This window comes from Hemitrygon akajei, chromosome 21 (assembly GCF_048418815.1).
Source record: "Hemitrygon akajei chromosome 21, sHemAka1.3, whole genome shotgun sequence".
Classification (NCBI taxonomy): domain Eukaryota; kingdom Metazoa; phylum Chordata; class Chondrichthyes; order Myliobatiformes; family Dasyatidae; genus Hemitrygon; species Hemitrygon akajei.
Window position 1 is genome coordinate 22,266,553 of NC_133144.1, and position 25,818 is coordinate 22,292,370.

The window sequence follows — 25,818 nt, forward strand, 5'->3', positions numbered from 1 at the left end:
TATCATTGTAGTTTTATTGAACAATAAAGTGCATTCGGGCTTTCACGACCAGACTATGTAACAGTTTCTTCCCCCAAACTATCAGACTCCTCAATACCCAGAGCCTGGACTGACACCTTATTGCCTTATTGTCCTGTTTATTATTTATTGTAATGCCTGCACTGTTTTGTGCACTTTATGCAGTCCTGGGTAGGTCTGTAGTCTAGAGTAGTTGTTTTTTCTCTCTCTCTCTCTCTCTGTTGTTTTTTACGTAGTTCAGTCTAGTTTTTGTACTGTGTCATGTAACACCATGGACCTGAAAAACGTTATCTCATTTTTACGATGTACTGTACATACCAGTTATGGTCGAAATGACAATAAAAGTGACGACTTGAAGTGAAGCACAATAAGTTATTCGAAATATTACAGGAAACTCTAGATCTAGATTCGAAGGACCTCCGCCTGATCAGAAACCTGTACTGGGAACAAACTGCCGCTGTAAGAATAGATGGAGAAGTGAGTCAGTTTACGAAAACCAAGAGAGGCGTTAGACAAGGGTGTGTTTTCTCCCCTGATTTGTTTAATGTGTACAGTTAAACAATATTACAAAAAATAAGAGACATCTTTGGAATCAAAGTTGGCGGTGAAAACATCAATAATTTTAGAATGACACGGTGTTAATTGCAAGTACAGAGGAAGAACTACAACACTTAATTGATACAGTTGTTGAAGAAAGTGAAAAAATGGTTCTATCAATTACAAAATGACAGAATGTACTGTGATATCCAGATAGAAGGAGAATCCTACCTGCAGGCTGAAAATAAACGGGGAAGACATAAAACAAGTACAGAACTTTTGCTACTTAGGAAGCTGGGTGACATCAGATGACTGGTGCGACACGGACATCAAAAGAAGAATAAGGATGGCAAAAGACACCTTTACGAGAATGAAGACTATACTAACCAACACTAAACTAGGCATGACAACCCGCCTCAGAGCACTGAAATGTTACGTTTATCCAGTTATGTTATATGGCTCAGAATGTTGAACAATATGTAGTAACACGAGGAAACGAATTGAAGCAGCAGAGATGTGGTTTTTGAGGAGAATGCAGAGAATATCATGGACGAAACGAATATCTAACGAGGATGTCATGAACAGAGCAAGCACAAAAAGAGAAATAATGTATGAGATCATGAAAAGGCAACGTGACTTCATTGGACCTGTGATTAGGAAAGAGGAGTTAGAATGCACGATAATTATGGGAAAGATTGAAGGGAAGAAAGCAAGAGGAAGGCAAAGACAAATGATGATGGAGACAGCAGCCACTTGACCCGAAACAGGAGTGTGTGGGCCATGGCTGTCAAAGCTCAAACTGGGCGCGGCACCTGATGATGACGATGATGATGATGAAAGTATCTCTAAGTATATAAATGCATAAAGGAAGGCAGAGTGCGCTGAGAGTTATAACTCCAGGTGAAATACATCAAGTTACTTCTGTTTTATCTGCTTTCCCGTGATCTGGGCATCGCCGGTAAGATCAGCATTTATTATCCGGCTCCAGTTAGACCCATTTGAAATTGTGCTCCCTACATTTCAGACCTTCCTAGGGTTACAGACATGCACTAAAATCTAGCGTCTCTCGAGGCATCCCTAGACTCACACTCAATGCCTTCTGTCGGGAATATTCATACCCTGAATCTCTCTCTGCGACGTCGACTCATTCAACCTCAAAGTTATCCGCAGTTCCACTTTATTTTTTGCTGTATTCGGTGCTGCGTTAGGGGACTTTTATCTTCCCTGTACGATTGGACTCTAGCATTTCCCGAGTCTCCTATGATCTTACTTCCCTTTCTTTCCTCAGATCACGTCTCCCACTCCAGCCACAACCCAGTGTTTTACCACCCTTTTTGATCTTCCGCTCTCTGATCCTAAACAGCCAGTCTTCAGTTTCAACTCCTACATCCCGATTTGATGACTACTTAGGTTCACTCCAAACCCCGAAGTACTTTATTTGCTGCGAAAGTGGCATTGTGGTCTGAGACACGCTAAGTCTACAATTTCATTACTCATGCTGTCAACAACTTCTTCCCCCCCCCCCCCCCACTTTCACGTGGTCAGACTTCGGCTTTTTGCGGGTTTTTTTATTTATCTGTCTCAGACTCAAGAGACAGGCCGGCTAAGACGACCCAAGACAAGTTGATAGACACCTCATAAACCTCTGTCTGGTCTTCAGTCAGCCTCCAGCGAAAGCCGGGTTTATCCAACCTGGCCTTACAGAATGTGCCTCTATAATCCAGGCAAATCTTGGTAAAGCTCTCTACGGCCTCCACATCCTTCCCCTAACACAGACAGGGTAGGGTGGGAAACAGACTGGAGAGATGGCACAACCCACTGGTACACATTCCTTCCGACCGACCCAAATTGCGCTAGTAGAATTCAGCAAGTCAGCCAGCATTTATGAAGGAAATAAACAGTCGACGTTTCAGGCCGATGAACTTTCCGCAGGAAGAACATTTCATCGACGCCTCGACTCGAATACTATTTATTCCCTTCCAGAGATACTGCCCGACCTGCTGGTGAAGGTTTGCAGCATCTGTAAACTGGACGTTCCGCAACCCCACGCCAATCCCCAATCTGCGCATGCGCTCTGCGGCCGGCCAGCCGGCGGGCGGGCCGCACTGCGCACGCGCGCCGACCGCCCAATTGCATCCAAACCCAGTGGGCGGCTTGGCGAAAGCCAGGCCGTGGCCCTTCCAGATCCTCGTTGGATGCTCGCAAGTCTAATGGAGGCCCCATTGGATCAATAAGTAACCCAGCAGATCCCCATGGAAACCCCACAAATCGACCCACAGTAATCCTTTAGATGTCATGGACACTTCTCTCCAAATCCATCAGAAACTCCGTGGATCCCGTTAGAAACCCCATAGGCCCAATGGATCCCTGCAGATGGTCGTGGGATCCTTATGGAAACCCCCTGAGCCCCCATAGAACCACTAGAAACACCATAGATATGTCGAGACACCAAGAGAAATTAAAAGAAACCCTTTGACTCCTATAGATCCTAGAGCACCATATAATCCCATGGAAAACCCATAGAATCAATAAAAAACCAGTGGGTTATCCATATTAGGGAGAGAGAACTTGTGGTATGTCAAATTCCTGGATGAACAAGTAGTCTTTGGGGTACTGCAAGTCAGAGTCTATTAATGCATGCTTGAGTGCTGAGTGGAGGGCGCTGATGCTTTTTTTGCTGGTGGGGTGGGGGGGATCGTTGCCTTCCTGCTGCTTGTGTGGGGTGGGGGGGAGCTGGCAGGGCATTGGGGTTCTAACATTTAACTGCCATTCATTCGTTGGGGCACTCCTCTGTTTTTGTGGATGTTTGCGAAGAAATAGAATTTCAGGATGGATATTGCATAGATTTCTCTGACATTAAACGTACCTATTGATCATACAGGTACCACATAGAAAGACTTTAAATCCTATAGAACCACCAGGAGCCCTTCAAAATAATAACCCCTTAGAAAACCTGATAGGTCCTCATAGGTTATGAGGACTCCATAGATTCCTGTAGGTTTACTTAGAAACCTAAAAACCCTTCTAGGTATATTTGAAACTACAGTATAGACCGCACAGAATGTCTATAGACAATATAGGTTCCATGGCTCTTCATATGGAATGATCCTTTCATCTGTGGGTGGGGATAGAGTCTGAAGTCCTATTGAGATATTTTCAGTTCTAACAGTGAGAATGTACTCATAAATTCCACAAGTTTTTCTGAATTTAAGTTGCTATTTTTTCTGAATTCCCAACAATTAATTAGTTTTGTGTTGAATTATTAGTCACAGATATTTACTTTTAGTGTTCATTCCTACAGTGATACAGGTGCATGTATTAATGTGAAAGAGAAAAGGAGGGGTGCAAGGGGTTCCGGAGATCAAGAGGAGTTTGTGAAGGGAGTTGCAGAGGCTGGGAGGAGATGTAGAGCACGTAGGGAAGGATGTAGGAAAAACAGACAGTACAAAGAAAGGGAGAATTGTGGAGGTCAGAGGCTGGAGTGGAACTACTGATGGGGAGGGGTGTAAGGCCAGAGGAGGTAACAGAGTTGGGCAGACATGAAGGGGTCGAAGGAGATAACAACAGTGAAGAGAAGGGTTGGTTATCAGGACCAGTCTTGATGAAGGATCTCGGCCTGAAACGTTGACTGTGCACTCTTTCCCATAGATGCTGCCTGGCCTGCTGAGTTCCTCCAGCATTTTGTGTGTATTGCTTTCCAGCATCTGCAGAGTTTCTCTTGTTTGGTGTTTGGGGTTGAGGGGTGGTCACAGAGATAAGGAGAGGAGTGTGAGTTACCCGACATTAAATCTGGTTTCTGGTCTGGATTCCAGACTCTGAGAGGTGGGAATGGGCAGCATTCCGAGTAAGAGAGTCCGTACTTCAGGGAGGAGGAGCCGATACCCACATGTGACCTCAGGCGAGGGACTAGAGGAGGGACCGTCAGAAGTTGGAGGTGAGTGGAACATGAACAATCTTCCCCAGCTATTTCCTTCAAACATCTCCAGATGTGCAGTGAGACTATCTTCCTCTCTTGAAACTTGTCCACTTCTGTCTCACCATGACCCCTGACCCTCGCCCACCTCCCCAGGTATCTCCAACGTGCTGCTACGTCTGACAGATGCTGAGCTCTACCGGGTCACAACCTTCTACCAGAGTCGCCTGGAGGAGGTCATGACCTCCAGCACCCAGGACCTTATTGCCACCCTCTCCGAAGCCCCCGCCTTCAAGGAGGAGCTGAAGGTTAGAGGCCTGAGACCTTGGGACTAGGTCAGGGATGAAGGTGGTTAGTGAGGTTGTGGGCTGAGGGCTTGCTGGAGTGGGGGGATCTCTGGCTATCTTAGATAGAAGTTAGTATTAGCAGGCAAGGGGCAGGCTGAGAGGGAGGAGGTAGAGGCCATGAGTCATGGTTAAAGATAAAGAGTCTGGGCTATGGGTTGAAGACTGACTCAAAGCAGGTTTGTTAACCCTCTGATCTGATCAACCTTCCTTCCCTCCCCCCCCCCCCCCACCACCTCGAACCAGGTTGTGAAGAAGCGGCTGCTGATGGGCCAGAAGAGGGTCCGGCTCGAGGGGCTGCTGAAGGTGGCAATGGAGGCGGGTGGGAACAATATGAGGGAGCTGTGGAAGGCCCTGGGACAGGTCTCTGTCCGAAACCCAGCCCTCCAGGATGTCCTGCAGGAGGTGCAAACGAGAGGTAAGGAAGCCCCTCTTTCATGCCTCTTCTCCCCCCACCCCCACCTTGCTGTCTTTCTGTCCCAGCTCCCTCCCCCTCTCCTCACCATCCATCCCCTAATGCTCTCTTTCCTTTTCCTGGGTTGGGTGTGAGTCGGTAGCAGATAGGCGGGAGGGGCTGGAATCCTTAATACTGAGTCTCATTGCTCTGCTATCCCCCCTTCTCAGGTCCTGGCCTCCTGTTTTACATCACCTGGAACTCACTGAGTGAGAAACTCCCAAACTACATGGAAGGTGAGTCCTCCCCCCTACCTCCTCTCCCTCTCCCTCCAGTCCCCTCTCTCCATTTCCCTCTTAATCTCACATCTTCCCCACTCGCCATCTCTCAACCTCCCTGCCCTGATCTCTCTTCCATCTGCTCCCATTCCCATTCCCATCCCCATCACCTCTAACCTCTTCTCCACCCCTACTTGCCCATCGCCACCACCTCTTCTAACTCTGCTCTCCCCCCACTCTGCCTCCCTACCATTGTCTCTAACCTTTCTCTCCCCAAACCTCCCCTCCCCTCTCCCCTGCCACTTTCCTCTTCTCCCCCACCCCCTTGTCCCCCTTCCACTACCCCACTGTGTAAATCCTCTATCCCCTACCCCTTCCCCCATTGACTCAGCCCTCTCCCCCACTATCTATTGCCTCTAATCCTCTCTCCCCCTCCCACCTGCTCTCTAATTCTCTCTATCCCAATGCCTGCCTGCACTATCCCTCTGCCCCAACTCAATTCCCACACAACCCCATTCGCACTCATTTTTTTTAACCCTCTCTCTCTCTCTCTCTCCCCCTGCAGTGATCCAACAAGCCAGCCTCCGCCACCGCAGGGATGTCCTGCGCCAGCTCGAGCTGCTCTGGGCCGTTGGGTCTCATGACCCATGGCCCACCCCTCGCCCTGAGGACTACCCTGACTTGCTGGCCATCTCCCAGTACATCGAGCCCAGCTTCAGTCCCGGGATGGAGGAGGGCTCTGCCACCATAAGAGTGCACCCCCTTGACCCCCGTCTCCACCTCTTCCCCACATTCTCCAGCCCCGGGAGCCCTGGGCGTCTGACTTTGCTGACTGGAGCTCCAGGGATTGGCAAGACTGCCTGCCTGCGGCGCCTGGTGTCTGAGTGGGCCTCCAGCCCCTCTGTCTACCCCGAACTCCACTTCATCTTCTACATCGAGCTCTTAGCGCCTGGCCCAGAGCTCAGCCTGACGGCGATGTTGCTGGAACTCTACCCTGGCCTCGCCCCCCTGCTCACCACCCTCTACTCTTGCCCCCAGGCTCTGGCCTTTGTCTTTGATGGTCTGGAGAGACTGGATGCTTTGCCGCTTTCCCCCGAGAGGCCCGAGGCCGAGCCCGAGGTCACGCCTGAACATGCCATGCCTGCCTGGCAAATGGTCCTCTCGTTAGCCCGCGGGCACCTGCTGCCCGGCTGCCAGGTGCTGCTCTCCGCCCGGCCCCACACCGCGGAGCCCCTCCTCCTGCTTCAGCCTCGGCTCTGGGCTGAAGTGCGGGGTCTGCGCCCCGAGGCCTGGCAAGCCCACCTATTGCGCTCCTTCTCGCAAGAACCCGAGGCCGGGCAGTGGCTCCTAGCTCGCTTGTTAGCTAGCCCGCTGTTGAAGAATCTTTGCTCCAACCCAGCCTACTGTTGGCTGGCCTCCCACTGCCTGGCTCCCAGAGCCAACGGGCAGGGAAAGGAGGAGAAGTGTGAGGAAATGCCAGCCACCACCACCGAGCTCTTGGCTTGTTACCTGCGCTGGGCTCTGAGCCAGGAGGGCCGTCCGCTTCTGCCGGCCCAGGGTCTAAAGAGCCTCCTCTGCCGCATTAGTGTTGTGGCCTTGCATTGTCTGGCTGATGGAGGACGGCCCTTTCAGCCAGCTGAATGGGCCCTGCAACCTGCTGAGCTACCACCAGGCCTAGCCCATCCTGCCGCCACCAGCAATGGCGCCTACTCCTTCCGGCAGCCCCCTGTGGCCGAATTCCTGGCAGCCCTGGCTCAGTTCCTGGGCCCCCACTCTTGGGAGGCAGTGAGGGAGACCCGGGAGGCCACAGTCAGGGACAGGCGGTACGCGGGCTTCCTGTATTTCACTGCTGGTCTGAGCCGCAAGGTGGCCACCCAGCTCCTTTTGCCCCTGCTGGGGCCCCTGACCCGTCGCTCGGTCCGCGGTGCCCTGCGATGGCTGAGCCAGGAGGGGGCAGGCTGGGTTACTGAAGGTGACCAACGCGGTCTGCTGCAGTTCGCCCGCTGCCTCTACGAGGCCCGGCGGCGGCAGCTGGCCCTGCAGGCTGTGACTGGCTTGCCTGGCAAAATGGTGGTGCGGTCAGGAGAACTGTCAAAGGCTAGGATGGACGCCCAGGACTGTGCTGCCCTTGCCTATCTCATGGGCCTGTCTGGGAGCACTGAGATCTATGACTTCACTGGCTGCTGGCTTGGTGCTGTGGGGCTCCATATGCTGATGCCTACCCTGCTCCACTGCAAGAAGCTCAGGTAAGGCTCCTGACTTCCCTACTTCTTGATCTCTCAGGTCTTCCTTGAACCCTACACCGGTCTCTTCCCCCCTCCCACTGTCTTTTCACACCTTTCTTGATCTTGTCCCCAACCCAACGCTACCCCAATCTTCTCAAATCCCTCCATCTTTCCCAACACCCTCCGTCTTTTCCAACACCCTCCATCTTTTCCAACACCCACACCTGTCTTTTCTAACACCTTGCTGTCTTTTCCCAACACCCTCCATTTTTCTAACACCCACACCCGTCTTTTCCAACACTCCCATCTTTTCCAACAATCCCGCCTTTCCCAACACCCCCCCACCTTTCCCAACACCCTCCGTCTTTTCCAACAATCCTGTCTTTTCCAACACCCACACCCGTCTTTTCTAACACCCTGCTGTCTTTTCCCAACACCCTCCGCCTTTCCCCAACACCTCCCTTCTTTCCCAACATCCGCCGTCTTTCCCAACAATCCTGTCTTTTCCAACAATCCCGTCTTTTCCAACACCCACACCTGTCTTTTCTAACACCCCCTGTCTTTTCCCAACAACCTCCATTTTTCTAACACCCACACCTGTCTTTTCCAATATCACCCTCTCGTCTTTTCCAACACCCCCACCCTTCTTTTCTAGCATCCCCCAACTTTTCCAACAATCCCACCTTTCCCAACACCCTCCGTCTTCCCTAAACCTCCCTCATTTTCTCTTCCATCGTCTTCTCTTCCTCCATCTTCTCTTCCCGTCTCCTGGTTTTACCCCGACTTCTTTCACCTATTTTCTCTTTGCCACATCGCCACAGCTACCATCTCCTCTCATTCCCCTGACCCCATCTCTTCCCCCCACTGTCTATCCCTTATCTCTCCCACACCTCTACCCCACACTCTCCTTCCCATCTCTCTCTCCCCATGCCAAACCCTTCTCCCCACGCCCCATCCCTCCACCTGCCCCACCCTCTGCGCTCCTCCCAACCCTATACTCCTCTCCCCATCTTCCATCCCTCTGTTCCTGCCACACCTGACTGAGGGCATCAAACTGTCTGTTTTTGTCTCCCCAGCCTCACCTGTAACAACCTGGGTGATGAGGGAGTGAGAATCCTCGCCATTCTCCTTCGTGACCCCGAATGTCAAATCACCCATTTGGAGTGAGTAGTGCTGCCCCATCATCCCACCTCTGGGGAGTCATGGAGAGGTGGAGGAGTGTGGACATCAGGGGGTTTGTGGAAGGGAGCGAGAGGGATGATGGAATGAGGGGAAGAGGAGGACGTAGAGGAGAGTGGGGAGAGATGATGGGATGGAAGATGGAGGAAAGGTGGGGAGGGTGAGGTAGGGGAGGGAGAGGTGCATAGGCATGGGAAGGAGAGCTGCAGAGGGGTTGTGGAGGAGAACAGGGGGGAGCTCGAGAGGGAGTTAGAGGAGAGGGAGACGGAGTGAGAAAACTGGAGAGGGAACATGGAGGAGTGAAATCTGGAGACAGAGGAAGGAAGCGACAGAGCTGGGGAGGGCGGAGTAGAGTGGAGGAGAGACCTGGGGATGGCGGAGTAGAGTGGAGGAGAGAGCTGGGGATGGCGGATTAGGGTGGGGGAGAGGGCTGAGGATGGTGGAGTAAGGTGGGGAGAGAGCTGGGAAGGGTGTTGGAGTAGGGTGGGGGAGAGAGCTGGGGAGGGCGTTGGAGTAGGGTGGGGAGAGAGCTGGGGAGGGTGTTGGAGTAGGGTGGGGGAGAGAGCTGGGGATGGTGTAGGGTGGGGGAGAGAGCTGGGGATGGCGGAGTAGGGTGGGGAAAGAGCTGGGGAGGGTGTTGGAGTAAGGTAGGGGGAGAGAGCTGGGGATGGTGTAGGGTGGGGGAGAGAGCTGGGGATGGCGGAGTAGGGTGGGGGAGAGAGCTGGGGAGGGCGTTGCAGTAGGGTAGGGGAGAGTGCTGGGGATAGTGTAGGGTGGGGAGAGAGCTGGGAAGGGCAGAGTAGGGTGGGGAGAGCTGGGGAGGGCGGAGTAGGGTGGGGAGAGAGATGGGGAGGCCATTGTAGGGTAGAGGGAGAGAGCTGGGGAAGGTGTTGGAGTAGGGTGGGGAGAGTGATGGGGATGGCAGAGAAGGGTAGAGGGGAGTGCTGGGGATGGCGTTGTAGGGTGGTGGAAATAGCTGGGGATGGCGGACTAGGGTGGGGGAGAGAGCTGGGGAGGGCGTTGTAGGGTGGGGGAGAGAGCTGGGGAGGGTGTTGTAGGGTGGAGAGAGCTGGAAAGGGTGTTGGAGTAGGGTGGGGAATAGAGCTGGGGATGGCAGAGTAGGGTGGGGGAGAGAGCTAGGAATGGTGTTGGAGTAGGGTGGGGGAGAGAGTTGGGAAGGGTGTTGTAGGGTGGAGAGAGCTGGAAAGGGTGTTGGAGTAGGGTGGGGAATAGAGCTGGGGATGGCAGAGTAGGGTGGGGGAGAGAGCTAGGAATGGTGTTGGAGTAGGGTGGGGGAGAGAGCTGGAAAGGGTGTTGGAGTAGGGTGGGGAATAGAGCTGGGGATGGCAGAGTAGGGTGGGGGAGAGAGCTGGGAATGGTGTTGGAGTAGGGTGGGGGAGAGAGCTGGGGATGGCAGAGTAGGGTGGGGAATAGAGCTGGGGATGGCAGAGTAGGGTGGGGGAGAGAGCTGGGAATGGTGTTGGAGTAGGGTGGGGGAGAGAGCTGGGGATGGCAGAGTAGGGTGGGGAATAGAGCTGGGGATGGCAGAGTAGGGTAGGGGGAGAGAGCTGGGGATGGCGGAGTAGGGTGGGGGAGAGAGCTGGGAATGGCAGAGTAGGGTGGGGAGAGTGCTGGGGATGGCAGAGAAGGGTAGGGAATAGAGCTGGGAATGGCAGAGTAGGGTGGGGGAGAGAGCTGGGAATGGTGTTGGAGTAGGGTGGGGGAGAGAGCTCGGAAGGGCTTTGGAGTAGGGTGGGGGAGAGAGCTGGGAAGGGCTTTGGAGTAGGGTAGGGGGAGAGAGCTGGGAATGGTGGAGTAGGGTGGGGAGAGTGCTGGGGATGGCGGAGTAGGGTAGGGGAGAGTGCTGGGGATGGCATTGTAGGGTGGGGGAGAGAGCTGGGGATGGCAGAGTAGGGTGGGGGAGTGAGCTGGGAAGGGCAGAGTAGGGTGGGAGAGTGAGCTGGGGAGGTTGTTGGAGTAGGGTGGGGAGAGAGCTGGGGATGGTGGAGTAGGGTGGGGGAGAGAGCTGTGGAGTGCTTTGTAGGGTGGGGGAGAGAGCTGGGAAGGGCGGAGTAGGGTGGGGGAGAGAGCTGGGAAGGGCGGAGTAGGGTGGGGGAGAGAGCTGGGGATGGCAGAGTAGGGTAGGGGAGACTGCTGGGGATGGTGGAGTAGGGTGGGGGAGAGAGCTGGGGAGGGTGTTGTAGGGTGGGGAATAGAGCTGGGGATGGCAGAGTAGGGTAGGGGTAGAGAGCTGGGAAAGGTGTTGGAGTAGGGTAGGGGGAGAGAGCTGGGGATGGTGGAGTAGGGTGGGGGAGAGAGCTGGGAATGGCAGAGTAGGGTGGGGAGAGTGCTGGGGATGGCAGAGAAGGGTAGGGAATAGAGCTGGGAATGGCAGAGTAGGGTGGGGGAGAGAGCTGGGAATGGTGTTGGAGTAGGGTGGGGGAGAGAGCTGGGAAGGGCTTTGGAGTAGGGTGGGGGAGAGAGCTGGGAAGGGCTTTGGAGTAGGGTAGGGGGAGAGAGCTGGGAATGGTGGAGTAGGGTGGGGAGAGAGCTGTGGATGGCGGAGTAGGGTAGGGGAGAGTGCTGGGGATGGCGGAGTAGGGTAGGGGAGAGTGCTGGGGATGGCATTGTAGGGTGGGGGAGAGAGCTGGGGATGGCAGAGTAGGGTCGGGGAGTGAGCTGGGAAGGGCAGAGTAGGGTGGGAGAGTGAGCTGGGGAGGTTGTTGGAGTAGGGTGGGGAGAGAGCTGGGGATGGTGGAGTAGGGTGGGGGAGAGAGCTGTGGAGTGCTTTGTAGGGTGGGGGAGAGAGCTGGGAAGGGCAGAGTAGGGTAGGGGAGACTGCTGGGGATGGTGGAGTAGGGTGGGGGAGAGAGCTGGGGAGGGTGTTGTAGGGTGGAGGAGAGAGCTGGAAAGGGTGTTGGAGTAGGGTGGGGAATAGAGCTGGGAATGGCAGAGTAGGGTGGGGGAGAGAGCTGGTGAGGGTGTTGTAGGGTGGAGGAGAGAGCTGGAAAGGGTGTTGGAGTAGGGTGGGGGAGAGAGCTGGGAGGGTGTTGTAGGGTGGGGGAGAGAGCTGGAAAGGGTGTTGGAGTAGGGTAGGGAATAGAGCTGGGGATGGCAGAGTAGGGTGGGGGAGAGAGCTGGTGAGGGTGTTGTAGGGTGGAGGAGAGAGCTGGAAAGGGTGTTGGAGTAGGGTAGGGAATAGTGCTGGGGATGGCAGAGTAGGGTGGGGGAGAGAGCTGGGAAAGGTGTTGGAGTAGGGTAGGGGGTGAGAGCTGGGAATGGTGTTGGAGTAGGGTGGGGGAGAGTGCTGGGAAGGGCTTTGGAGTAGGGTGGGGAGAGAGTTGGGGATGGTGGAGTAGGGTGGGGGAGAGAGCTGTGGAGGGCTTTGTAGGGTGGAGGAGAGAGCTGGGAAGGGCAGAGTAGGGTGGAGGAGAGAGCTGGGAGGGTGTTGTAGGGTGGGGGAGAGAGCTGGGAAGGGCAGAGTAGGGTGGAGGAGAGAGCTGGGAGGGTGTTGTAGGGTGGGGGAGAGAGCTGGAAAGGGTGTTGGAGTAGGGTGGGGAATAGAGCTGGGGATGGCAGAGAGGGTGGGGGAGAGAGCTGGGAATGGTGTAGGAGTAGGGTGGGGGAGAGAGCTGGAAAGGGTGTTGGAGTAGGGTGGGGGAGAGAGCTGGGAGGGTGTTGTAGGGTGGGGGAGAGAGCTGGAAAGGGTGTTGGAGTAGGGTGGGGAATAGAGCTGGGGATGGCAGAGAGGGTGGGGGAGAGAGCTGGGAATGGTGTAGGAGTAGGGTGGGGGAGAGAGCTGGGAAGGGCTTTGGAGTAGGGTGGGGAGAGAGTTGGGGATGGTGGAGTAGGGTGGGGGAGAGAGCTGTGGAGGGCTTTGTAGGGTGGGGGAGAGAGCTGGGAAGGGCAGAGTAGGGTGGGGGAGAGAGCTGAGGGGGTGTTGGAGTAGCGTGGGGGAGAGAGCTGGGGAGGACATTGTAGGGTAGAGGGAGAGAGCTGGGGAGGGTGTTGTAGTAGGGTAGGGGAGAGTGCTGGGGATGGCAAGGGTAGGGGAAAGTTCTGGGGATGGCATTATAGGGTGGGGGAGAGAGCTGTGGATGGCGGAGTAGGGTGGGGGAGAGAGCTGGGGTGGGTGTTGTAGTAGGGTGGGGAATAGAGCTGGGAATGGCAGAGTAGAATGGGGGGGAGAGCTGGGAAGGGCTTTGGAGTAGGGTGGGGGCAGAGAGCTGGGGATGGTGGAGTAGGGTGGGGGAGAGAGCTGGGAATGGCAGAGTAGGGTGGGGAGAGTGCTGGGGATGGCAGAGAAGGGTAGGGAATAGAGCTGGGAATGGCAGAGTAGGGTGGGGGAGAGAGCTGGGAATGGTGTTGGAGTAGGGTGGGGGAGAGAGCTGGGAAGGGCTTTGGAGTAGGGTGGGGGAGAGAGCTGGGAAGGGCTTTGGAGTAGGGTAGGGGGAGAGAGCTGGGAATGGTGGAGTAGGGTGGGGAGAGAGCTGTGGATGGCGGAGTAGGGTAGGGGAGAGTGCTGGGGATGGCGGAGTAGGGTAGGGGAGAGTGCTGGGGATGGCATTGTAGGGTGGGGGAGAGAGCTGGGGATGGCAGAGTAGGGTCGGGGAGTGAGCTGGGAAGGGCAGAGTAGGGTGGGAGAGTGAGCTGGGGAGGTTGTTGGAGTAGGGTGGGGAGAGAGCTGGGGATGGTGGAGTAGGGTGGGGGAGAGAGCTGTGGAGTGCTTTGTAGGGTGGGGGAGAGAGCTGGGAAGGGCAGAGTAGGGTAGGGGAGACTGCTGGGGATGGTGGAGTAGGGTGGGGGAGAGAGCTGGGGAGGGTGTTGTAGGGTGGAGGAGAGAGCTGGAAAGGGTGTTGGAGTAGGGTGGGGAATAGAGCTGGGAATGGCAGAGTAGGGTGGGGGAGAGAGCTGGTGAGGGTGTTGTAGGGTGGAGGAGAGAGCTGGAAAGGGTGTTGGAGTAGGGTGGGGGAGAGAGCTGGGAGGGTGTTGTAGGGTGGGGGAGAGAGCTGGAAAGGGTGTTGGAGTAGGGTAGGGAATAGAGCTGGGGATGGCAGAGTAGGGTGGGGGAGAGAGCTGGTGAGGGTGTTGTAGGGTGGAGGAGAGAGCTGGAAAGGGTGTTGGAGTAGGGTAGGGAATAGTGCTGGGGATGGCAGAGTAGGGTGGGGGAGAGAGCTGGGAAAGGTGTTGGAGTAGGGTAGGGGGTGAGAGCTGGGAATGGTGTTGGAGTAGGGTGGGGGAGAGTGCTGGGAAGGGCTTTGGAGTAGGGTGGGGAGAGAGTTGGGGATGGTGGAGTAGGGTGGGGGAGAGAGCTGTGGAGGGCTTTGTAGGGTGGAGGAGAGAGCTGGGAAGGGCAGAGTAGGGTGGAGGAGAGAGCTGGGAGGGTGTTGTAGGGTGGGGGAGAGAGCTGGGAAGGGCAGAGTAGGGTGGAGGAGAGAGCTGGGAGGGTGTTGTAGGGTGGGGGAGAGAGCTGGAAAGGGTGTTGGAGTAGGGTGGGGAATAGAGCTGGGGATGGCAGAGAGGGTGGGGGAGAGAGCTGGGAATGGTGTAGGAGTAGGGTGGGGGAGAGAGCTGGAAAGGGTGTTGGAGTAGGGTGGAGGAGAGAGCTGGAAAGGGTGTTGGAGTAGGGTAGGGAATAGAGCTGGGGATGGCAGAGTAGGGTGGGGGAGAGAGCTGGGAGGGTGTTGTAGGGTGGGGGAGAGAGCTGGAAAGGGTGTTGGAGTAGGGTGGGGAATAGAGCTGGGGATGGCAGAGAGGGTGGGGGAGAGAGCTGGGAATGGTGTAGGAGTAGGGTGGGGGAGAGAGCTGGGAAGGGCTTTGGAGTAGGGTGGGGAGAGAGTTGGGGATGGTGGAGTAGGGTGGGGGAGAGAGCTGTGGAGGGCTTTGTAGGGTGGGGGAGAGAGCTGAGGGGGTGTTGGAGTAGCGTGGGGGAGAGAGCTGGGGAGGGCATTGTAGGGTAGAGGGAGAGAGCTGGGGAGGGTGTTGTAGTAGGGTAGGGGAGAGTGCTGGGGATGGCAAGGGTAGGGGAAAGTTCTGGGGATGGCATTATAGGGTGGGGGAGAGAGCTGTGGATGGCGGAGTAGGGTGGGGGAGAGAGCTGGGGTGGGTGTTGTAGTAGGGTGGGGAATAGAGCTGGGAATGGCAGAGTAGAATGGGGGGGAGAGCTGGGAAGGGCTTTGGAGTAGGGTGGGGGCAGAGAGCTGGGGAGGGCGTTCGAGTAGGGTGGGGGGGAGAGAGCTGGAGAGTGCGGTTTAGGGTGGGCGAGAGAGCTGGGGAAGGTATTTTAGTGTGGGGAAGAGAGCTGGGGATGGTGTAGGGTAGGGGGAGAGAGCTGGGAAGCGTGTTAGAGTAGGGTAGGGGGAGAGAGCTGGGGATCACCAGGTAGGGTGGGGGAGAGAGCTGGGGACGGTGGAGTACGGTAGGGGGAGAGAGCTGGGGATGGCGGAGTAGGTTGGGGTGAGAGCTGGGGATGGTGGAGTAGGGTGGGGGAGAGAGCTGGGGAGGGTGTTGGAGTAGGGTAGAGGAGAGAGCTGAGGTGGGCGGAGTAGGGTGGGGGAGAGAGCTGGGGAGGGCTGAGTAGGGTGGGGAGAGAACTGGGAAGGTGTATTGGAGTAGGGTAGGGGGAGACAGCTGGGGAGGGTGTTGGAGTAGGGTGGGGGAGAGAGCTGGGGATGGCAGAGTAGGGTGGGGGAGTGAGCTGGGAAGGGCAGAGTAGGGTGGGGGAGTGAGCTGGGAAGGGCAGAGTAGGGTGGGGGTGTGAGCTGGGGAGGGTGTTGGAGTAGGGTGGGGGAGAGAGCTGTGGAGGGCTTTGTAGGGTGGGGGAGAGAGCTGGGAAGGGCTTTGTAGGGTGGGGAGAGAGCTGGGAAGGGTGGAGTAGGGTGGAGGAGAGAGCTGGGAGGGTGTTGTAGGGTGGGGGAGAGAGCTGGAAAGGGTGTTGGAGTAGGGTGGGGAATAGAGCTGGGGATGGCAGAGAGGGTGGGGGAGAGAGCTGGGAATGGTGTTGGAGTAGGGTGGGGGAGAGAGCTGGGAACGGCTTTGGAGTAGGGTGGGGAGAGAGTTGGGGATGGTGGAGTAGGGTGGGGGAGAGAGCTGTGGAGGGCTTTGTAGGGTGGAGAAGAGAGCTGGGAAGGGCAGAGTAGGGTGGGGCAGAGAGCTGGGGAGGGCGTTCGAGTAGGGTGGGGGGAGAGAGCTGGGGAGGGCGTTTTCGGGTGGGCGAGAGAGCTGGGGAAGGTATTTTAGGGTGGGGAAGAGAGCTGGGGAGGATGTTGGAGTAGAATGGGGAGGGCTTTGAAGTACAGTGAGGGTGTGAGAGCTAGGAAGGGTATTGGAGGGGTTGTGAGCTCAGGAGAGAGGAGGGGAGAGTGTGGGAGAGTGTCTGGGAGAGGTGGAGAGTGAAAGCTAGGGAGGTAGTGGGGAGAGGGGACTGGTAATGATGTGGAGAGCTAGGGAGGGGGAGTGGGGAGAGGGTAGGGTGAGGATTGGGAGGAGTAATGAGTGTGGTTTGAGGAAGGGAGGGAGTTTAAAGTCGAGATGGGGACAAGTGAGTGATGGGTGGGAAGGTAGGTGAAAGGGGAGGGAGGGAAATGAGGCTCTCAGGTAGCATCCATGAGGAGGATAAAATATTGATGTTTCGGGCTGAGTCACTTTATCAGTACCAGTGAGTAACTCTCTCCTCTCATTTCTCAACCCCATCTCCCCCGTTTCTCTGTCCTCCTTTCTCCCTCGCTCCCTCTCCCCCTCCCCCTTTCTTTCTTCTGCCACCACACCTTACAGTCTGACCCAGAACGAGCTCACCCCATCCTGTGTCCCAGACCTGGCATCAGGAATCTTTTCCCTCCGAGGACTCAGCCTCAATGATAACTACTTGGGTGATGATGCTGTCCAAGAGCTCTGTGAAGCCCTCACTGGACCCTCATGTCGTATAGAGGTGTTACAGTGAGTACAGAACCTTCCAGAATGGTTGAGTGGCCTCGTTTTAGATCCTGCCATTAACCTGTCAACAATTATTAAGTCCCACTGCGCTGAAACATGCCCGCTGACCTGCCTTCAATTTGCTTTTGCCTATATCCCACTAAACCTTAACCATGGATAGCATTGTGATTAGCATAACTCTTGACATCACCAGTGATGGGGGTTCAATTCCTGCCACTGTCTGTAAGTAGTTAGTATGTTCTCTCCATGACTGTGTAGATCTCCTCCAGGCGCTTTGTTTTCAACCCACATGCCAAAGACATAGGTTAGGACTGTTAAATTGTGGGCATGTGATGTTGGTGACAGAAGCAGAGTGACAGTTGTGGGCTGACTCCACACATGCTCAGACGTAAGTGATGCATTTCACTGTATATTTTGATGTACATGTGGCAAGTAAGGTTAATCTTTATCTTTAAAATCTCTCCAATTTATGACCTGTCATTTTAAATACGGTATTATTAATGTGCCTACTGTATCAGAATCAGGATATATATCATAAAATTTGTTTTGTGGCAGCAGTACATTGCGATACATAACAATAAAAAAATCATAAAAACTATAGGTTACAAAAAATAATACATACAAATCGAACGTTCGTTTTACGGCAGCTCGCTGTTACGAAAGACCTACATTAGTACCTATTTTCGCTAACCAAAGAGGTTTTTTGCTTTTACAAAAAAAGATGCCCGCTTAATACGTGTTTACCCCGAGAAAGACTACTGTGACCGTGAAGCCTTGTGCGGGCAGTTGTGTGCACATGCGTATACGTGCACATGCGTGTACATGCTAATTTTTTCTTCTCCAAATCGATTTTGGCTCGCTGTCTTCCTGATTTTGATAAGTGAAACTACACTGTTCATACAATATTTCTACTTTATATAGGCTGTATATTTATCATATCATTCCTGCTTTTACTATATGTTAGTGTTATTTTGGGTTTTATGTGTTATTTGGTTTGATTTGGTAGGTTATTTTTTGGGTCTGGGAATGCTCAAAAATTTTCCCATGTAAATTAGTGCTAATTGCTTCTTTGCTTTACAACATTTTGGCTGACAAACGGTTTCATAGGAATGCTCTACCTTCAGATAGCAGAGGAAACCTGTATAAGAAGTTAACTTACCATGTAATGGAAAAAAGAGCAAAAATAGTGAGTTTATGGGTTCATTGTCCATTTATAAATCTGATGGCTGTTACATGAGCAAGGCAGTGGATGAACCCAAGTGCAGAACACGGGTGCAGAGGCAGAGTTGGGAGGCTTTCTTGATGTAGCGAGCATGGAATCGGTATCTAGGAGCAATGCTAGACTTAGAACTGGCAGTCCTAAGAACCATGAAATGAGGTTACTCACACTGGAGTCGACCAACGAACTGGCAGCTCCTTGTTGTGATCACAGGGTCTTTATCCTGCATTTCCTGATGGAAAGCAGTTGTTTGCAGTTAGTGGAACCTGGGAATGATTGGAACTAAACGAGGGGATTGAGGCCCAATTCCTGAGGTAAATAGCAAGGTGGGGGATTGCCAGAAGGGACCATGACATTGGCGGAGGGGAAGAACCTGCTCATGAAATGTTATCTGTGTGTCTTCAGGTTCCTGTACCTCTTCCTTGATGGTAACAACAAGAAGAGGGCCTGTCTTGGATAGATGGAGGTCCTTAATGATGGACACTGCCTCTTTGAGGCACTGCCTTTTCAGGGTGACCTTGGTGTTGGGGAGGCCAGTACTGGCTGAGTTTACAACTTTCTGTAGCTTTTTCTGATCCTATGCATTGTTCCCTCCATACTAGATGGTGTTGCAATCAGTACAGTTCTCTCCACGGTACACCTGTAAAAATTTGTGAGAGTGAGGCTACCTATTTATATAAATGTGTGTGTGTGTGTGTGTGTGTGTGTGCGCGCGTGTGTGTCTTTGTGTGTCTGTCTATGTAGATCACAAACAACAAAGGTTCCAGCATTGATTCTTGGGATTCTTGGTCACAAACCCCCAGCCAAAGTAACAGCCTTCTACCCCTCTGTTTTACCTTCTGCAAACCAGTTCCAAACAAATCCAAACTTGCAATTCACCTTGGATCCCATGCACCTTTATGTTCTAAATCAACCTACCATGAGGGATCTTATTAAATGTCTTACTAAAAGTCTATATAGATAATGTTCACTGCCTTACCTTCTTCATTAAGCACCTTTGTTGCCTCAAAAATCTCAATCAAGTTTATAAAGCATGACCTGTCCTCCGCACTGCCATGCTGACTGTGTTAAACAGGCCATGCCTTTCCAAATGCATATTAATCTTATCTCTCAGTATTCTCTCCAGTAACTTCCTTACCACAGATGTGAAACTCACTGACCTATAATTACCTGGATTATTCCTTTTTCCCTTCTTGAACAAAAGCACAATATTACTCTCCAGTCCACCATGCCCTCGCCTGGAGCTAGCGAGGACACAAAGATCTTTGTCAAATGTCCCAGCAATTTCCTCACTTGCTTCTTTCATATGCAATCGGGCCCTGAGGATTTATCTACCTTAATACTTTTCAGAAACCCAGCACCACAACTTCCTTAATCTTAAAATGCCGCAACAAATTAGTATGCACCACCATGTTTTTTTGATCCTTCAAATTCTTCTTGTTAAATACTGTTACAAGGTAGTACATTTAGTACTTCAGCCAATGTCCCTGACTGCAAGCACAAATTTCCTCCTTTATCCTTGAATAGACCTACTGTCTCCTCAGTTATCTTATTTTTCTGCAAATAGTACTGCCTGTTACACCACTGGCACTTAGGGCAGCAACAAAGGTGATGCACCATCAATAACTCTCCGAGACGTGAGGCGAGATAAAGGCTTTTATTGGCTGGAAGAAAGAACAAGCGGCAATTGACCACCACACTACATCCTGGAGACTGAGACCAGGGCTCAGGCTCCAATCGCCTTTATGCCGGGGTCCGTGGGAGGAGCCACAGGAGCAGTCGGCGGGGGGGGGGGGGGGGGGGGCGTGTCCAGACAAGTATATGTAGTTCACCACAGAAGGTCCTCTGTCTCTGATGGTGTTCAGGGCTTCCTTCAATGTGTCAGTAGCTTACTCTCGGTTTTCACAACTCTCAGGCATTGAAGCCCTGGGTGGAGACTCAGCAATACCATCATGCTCAGATGTAGAAGGATTCTTCACTGCTGTTTCTTTAACAATATTATTTTACCAGTCAGGGTTGTAAGTCCTGAGCTGAACCCCCACTGTGGAGGACTGGTAGACCACTCTTAGTTTGTCCTCTACCCTTTGACCTATTTGGCATGGGTGACCCTACCAAGAACCAAAGCATAAAGCCCAGCCAACATAGCTCTCTGAGTCATTGAGGCACACAAGACTCCAAACCACAACAAGGTGGTTTCTCTTCAGATCGTATAAATTTTTTGCCTTTTTATCTTAATATAAGATTCTTCTCAATCCCTCAATCCCCTCGTTTAGTTCCAATCATTCCCAGGTTCCACTGACTACAAACACCTGCTTTCCATCAGAAAATGCAGGATAAAGACCCTGTGATCACAACAATGTGGGATTCTTCTTGATCTACTTGCCAAGAACATTTCATGTCTCCCTTTAACCTTCCTATTGTCTGGTTGAGTTGTGGTGATAATGTTAGTTCCCCTCCAGTTCAGATGAAAACCATGGTGTTTGTACAGATACCAGCTCTCCTTGAAGGAGCCCAAGAATCAATAAATCTGAAGCCCTCTTTTTTGCACTAGCTGCTTAAACACATATTGAATTTCACTGTGTATCTATTTCTCACCTCACCCGTATGCGGCGTGAGTTGTAATCTTGAGATTACAACCCTGGAAGCTCTGTTTTTTTAAAATTTTCTTCTTTACTCCCTAAAATCACTTTACAGAACTTCACCCCTGCTCCAGCCAATGCCATTAGTACCAGCTTGAACCACGACATCTGGCTGCTCACCCTCTCCTCCGAGACTGCCCTTTATAAGACATGCTTGACCCTGGCACCAGGGAATGATAGCCATATTGAAGCAGGTGCAGGTCACCTTTGAGGCAGGTGTTGATTTGCAACATAACAAACTTGAAAGCCCTGCAGTATGCTTGCTGTAAGCACCACTGGGTGGTAATCATTCAGGTAGGTCACCACGCTCTCCTTGGGCAGCGGTACAATTGATAGTTTCTTGAAGGAGATGGGACCCTATAAAGCACAGAAAAGAGAGATTGAAGATTCCATAAATATTCCAGCCAGTTGGAATATCTGCACAGATCTTTAGCACTCAGCCAGGTATACGATGTGGACCAGGGACTTTCTGTGGGTTCGCCCTCGTCAAGGGGGTGAGGGTCAGAGACTGAGATTGCAGGGTCATTTGGAGATGTTGGGGCTCGCGTGGATATGACATTGTTCTCCCTCTCAAAATAAACTAACACTAAACTGAAAAACTCGACGCTCAGTGAGTGGTTATTGTTGCAGCACCACTCAGCCAGGCATCCTAGCTCACTCCAGTACTCTGCCTCGTCACCACCCGTGTTTTGTCCTATAGCAAGTGGTGTGGTGCCTGGATTGTGACCCTCTGTCCCACAGGTTGATGAGGAACAGGCTGACCAGCGCCATTGTCCCCATCCTCTGTAAACTACTGAGTGTTTGGGACCGAATCTACTATCTCAGCCTGGATGGGAACAGTTTGGGGGACGAGGGGGTGAAGGATCTTTCTGCCAGTCTCAGCACATCAAGACTCCGTATGCTAGGGTGAGAGAAACTCTTGCTTTTTCTTTCTTTTTTTCTCTCTCACTCACCCACTTCTCTCTTTATCCTTTCTTCCCACCCCCTCTTTCCTACCCTCTCTCTCCCCACCACTCCTTCCCAACATGTCTCTCCCATCCACAAACCCTCCCCACACCACAAACCCTCTCCCCAACAACCCCTACCCCCAGCATGCACTGACGCATCCCCTCTCTTTCCTAGACTTTCCTCCAATGGTCTCACAGATGCCTCTGTCCCAGAACTGGTCAGCGCACTTGGGAACCAAATGTCCATCCGCCGCCTGAAGCTGTCAAACAACTTGATGACCGACATCTCCCTGCCTCACATCTCCAATCTTGTCAAAACCTGTCATCGGCTGCAGAAGCTTTGGTGAGTTTCCATCTCCCACTCTGCCTGATCCTCACCGCCTTTCTCTCTTCACTATTCCTGTCCTACACCGCTCCCTCCCACCCCCCACCACCCCTCTCCCACACAGCTCCTTCCTCACCACTCCTTCCAAACTCCTCCCCCTCTTACCTCTCTTACACTGCTTCCTCCCCTGCGCCTCTCCCACACTCCTCCACCCTCACCACCCCTCTGCCACACGGCTCCCTCCTCACCAAGCCTCTCCCCTACCACTGCCTCCGAACCGCCCCTCTCCCACATGGCTCACCACTCCTTCCAAACTCCTCCCCCCTCTTACCTCTCTTACACTGCTTCCTCCCCGCGCCTCTCCCACACTCCTCCACCCTCACCACCCCTCTGCCACACGGCTCCCTCCTCATCACGCCTTCCCCTACCACTCCCTCCTCAATGCCCCACCCCACATGGCTCCCTCTTCACTATCCCTCTCCCCACCACTCCCTCCTCACTGCCACTCTCCCACACTTCCCTGCCCTCATCACCCCTCTCGCCCACTCCTCCACCCCCACCATTCCTCTCCCAAACGGCTCCCTCCTCACCACTCCTTCCACACCCCTCTCTCACACTGTTCCCTCCCACCATCCCTCTGCTTCACCCCTCGCTCCTCACCATTCCTCCCATACCATTCCCTGCTCACTGTCCCCTCCTGCATTACTTCGACTTGCCACTCCTCAATCCTCACCGTCCCTCGTCTCTGCCCCTCCTATGTTGCTTCCTCCTCGTTGCCCCTTGAACATCGAATTTAAAACGTAGTGTATGGGATCATGCTCTTTGTCCACCCTCACCGGTAGACAAGGTGGTGAAAAGGGCTTTTAGCAGACTGGCCTTCATCAGTCAGGGCTCTGAGTACCAGAGTAATGACATCACGTTGCATTTGTATGTCACTGGTGAGGCCACACCTGGAGTACTGTGTACAGCTTTGGTCACCCTGTTTTGGGAAAGATGTGGCGAGAAAGGAACCCTAGGTTTTCACCAAGAGGATGGTGAGCATAAGGAACGAGCTTTCAGAGGAAGTGGTTGAGGCAGGTACAGTAGTATCTTTAAAGAAACACTTAGAGGGTCTGGGAAAAATGCAGGAAATTGGGACTAGCTGGGTGGGCACCATGGTCAGCATGTATTCATTGGGCAGAAGGGCCTGTATCTGTGCTGTATTGCTCTATGACTCTCTAAGTCTGTGTGTAACATGATGCTGAACTAAATCACATCTACTTCCAAGTGATCCATACCCCTCCACTCTCCGAACATTCATGTGTCTAAGATCCTCTTAAACACCACTATTATATCTTCTTCCAACACCCCCTCCTCCCCGCCAGCAGGGCATTCCACGATTCCAGGCACCTGCCAGTCCCTGTTTGAAAGAAACTTGCCTTACACATCTCCTTTAAACCTCTGCCCTCTAGTACTTGGCTTTTCCACCCTGGGAAAAAGATTCTGCCAGTCTTCCATATTTAGATCTCTTATCATTTTATTAACCTGGGTTAGGTCTTCCCTCACCCTCTGACACTCTGGTGAAAACTAGGTGTACAGGTGCATAGTTCCCTGAACATGACATCACAGGTAGACAGGGTGGTGCAGAAGGTGTTTGGCATGTTGACCTTCATCAGAGTAGAGAATCTGAGATTTCACGTTGCAGTTGACAACTCTTGGAGTATTGTGTTTACTTTTGATTACCCCGCTGTAGGAGAGAAACCATTAAGATGGAAAGAGTGCAGAAGTGATTTATGAGGAACTTGCTGGGACTCAAGGAACTAAGTTATGGAGATTGGTTAGGACTTTATTCCTTGAAGTAAAGGGGACTGAGAGGTGACCTTAAGAGAAGTATATAAAATCATGAGGGTCATAGATAAAGTGAATGCACACAGTCTTTTCCCTATGGTCGTGGAATCAAAAAGTAGAAAGCAAAGGTTTAAACTGAGAGAAGAGAGATTAAATAGGAATCAGAGGAGCATTTTTTTCACCCAAAGGGTGGTCCACAAATAGAAGGAGCTGCGAGAAGAAGTGCTTGAAGCATGTACATTAACAACATCTAAAAGGTACTTGGATAGATAATTTGATGGAAAGGTTTAGAGGGATATGGGCCAAACCCAGGACGGACCAGTTGGGTTGAAGGCTCTCTTTCCATAGTGGATGACCCTGCCACTCTTAAATAATTTCACCACGGTTAGGAAATCCTGCTGAAGGAACTGAATTTGACTCTGTCCTCCCTTTTTGATCCTCACTGCACACAGTGTGATAAACAACCTCTTCAGCGAGAACGGACTGCAGTTTCTAAGTTCCCTCACTCAAGGCCAGGAGTCGCTGAATTTGGTCATGTACTGAGGGGTGAGACTTCTCCTTGGGAACAAGACCGCAGCTCCATAACCCAACTCCACGAAGGTCGCCTTTTCTAATAAATCACCCCTTTAAAGATTTATCTGTCGATTTGTTTCAGTCCCATTCTGTGACCTACTCCAGCCCCTCTGCCCCTCCCTTCCCTGTCCCTGTAAACCTTCTGGCTGTGCCCCCTCCCTGTCTCTGTGAATCCCTGTGGCCAAGTTCCCCACCCTGTCTCCGTGAACCCCTCTGGCTGTGCCCCTCCCTATCTCTATGAACCCCTCTGGTCGTGTTCCCCTCCTTGTCTCTGCGAAACCCTCTAGCCATTTGCCTCTCCCTGCCTCTGTGATCCCCTCTGTTTGTGTGTTGCTCCCTGTCTCTGTGAATCCCTCTGGAGGTGCACCCCTCCCTGTCTCAACACTTCTGCAATCCACTGCATCGACTGTACAGGGATTGACCTGTATAGCTTCTCCAGAGCCCTGTTGACCGGCCTTACCCATTTCCACCTCTCACAACAGCGACGTAGGGCTGGACTTTGGGAAGCCAAACACCCACTTACCCTCTATTTTGTCTCCCTGCATTCCTATAGTTCCCAGAGTCTACCTCTTACCTACACGGGAGGGGAAATTGACATGCTAGCTTCCTGCACGACATGGGTGGAAATGAGCAGCCGGAGGAAAGGCAGTTGGTCACGAGGAGAAAGTGTGGGAGAAATGCCGCTCAGACAGCGGCAGAGATCAGGATCACTGGGACCTGTGAAGCAGCCACCCTACCAGCTGTGCCATTACTTCTTCCCTGTCGTCAGTACTTCCTTGGACACTACTGTCCATTGTTTGTACACAATAAGTTCTGCTCCTATCTTATTATTAATGTGTCAAAATGCAGCACCTCATTCCTCAGGATTCAGATTCATTTATTTGGTTATCACAGGTGCTTCAAAGGAAACAGTGAAATGTGCTGCTTGCATTAACAACGAAGGATGTGCTGGGGCAGGTTACCACACGTTCCAGTGCCAATATAACACACCCACAATATTCAACACAAACAACAACAACAACAAACAAAACATTAGCAAAACAAGCCACTTCTCTTCCCCAGCTCCCACCACTCACTCAACTCTGTTCAAGTTCTACAGTATCTATAGTTCATCCAAGGGATTTTCAGGAGTTTGCTCCCTGAGGAGCACCTTGTGCAGGACAGTTTACAGGAAATTCCTGGGCTCGCCACCCACTGCATGGGCTGAGGCTACACTACTGGCAGATGTACGTCCGTGCTTCCAGGGTAAACCCATCAATCCGGTACATCAGAACTATTTATTGACAAAATTTATCTCCCAATTATTGCCAAGTGCTAGACTGGATTATAATCATGAAGTTGACCCCCAGAGGGGTGGGAGCTGCTGCTGGTTTAAAGGATGATGTGTGGGGTGGAGGGAGTGAAGAATTGGGCCATTGCTGAATAAAGGTAACAACAGCCTCACTGGCAGCCCGGAGCCATGCTCTGC

At 52.7% G+C, this 25,818-nt stretch overlaps 1 protein-coding gene across 1 annotated transcript; it reads left to right on the plus strand.

Annotated features, from left to right (window-relative positions):
• The first annotated feature begins 2,971 nt into the window (after positions 1 to 2,971).
• LOC140714517 (NACHT, LRR and PYD domains-containing protein 12-like) lies at positions 2,972 to 24,320 on the plus strand. Its single transcript, XM_073025809.1, has 11 exons — positions 2,972 to 3,128; positions 4,368 to 4,489; positions 4,625 to 4,776; positions 5,059 to 5,230; positions 5,437 to 5,502; positions 6,050 to 7,730; positions 8,786 to 8,872; positions 16,662 to 16,823; positions 21,420 to 21,584; positions 21,801 to 21,968; positions 24,230 to 24,320. Exons 2-11 carry the CDS (start codon positions 4,384 to 4,386, stop codon positions 24,318 to 24,320), a joined length of 2,850 nt encoding a protein of 949 aa, XP_072881910.1. The 5' UTR covers positions 2,972 to 3,128; positions 4,368 to 4,383.
• The last annotated feature ends 1,498 nt before the right edge of the window (positions 24,321 to 25,818 follow it).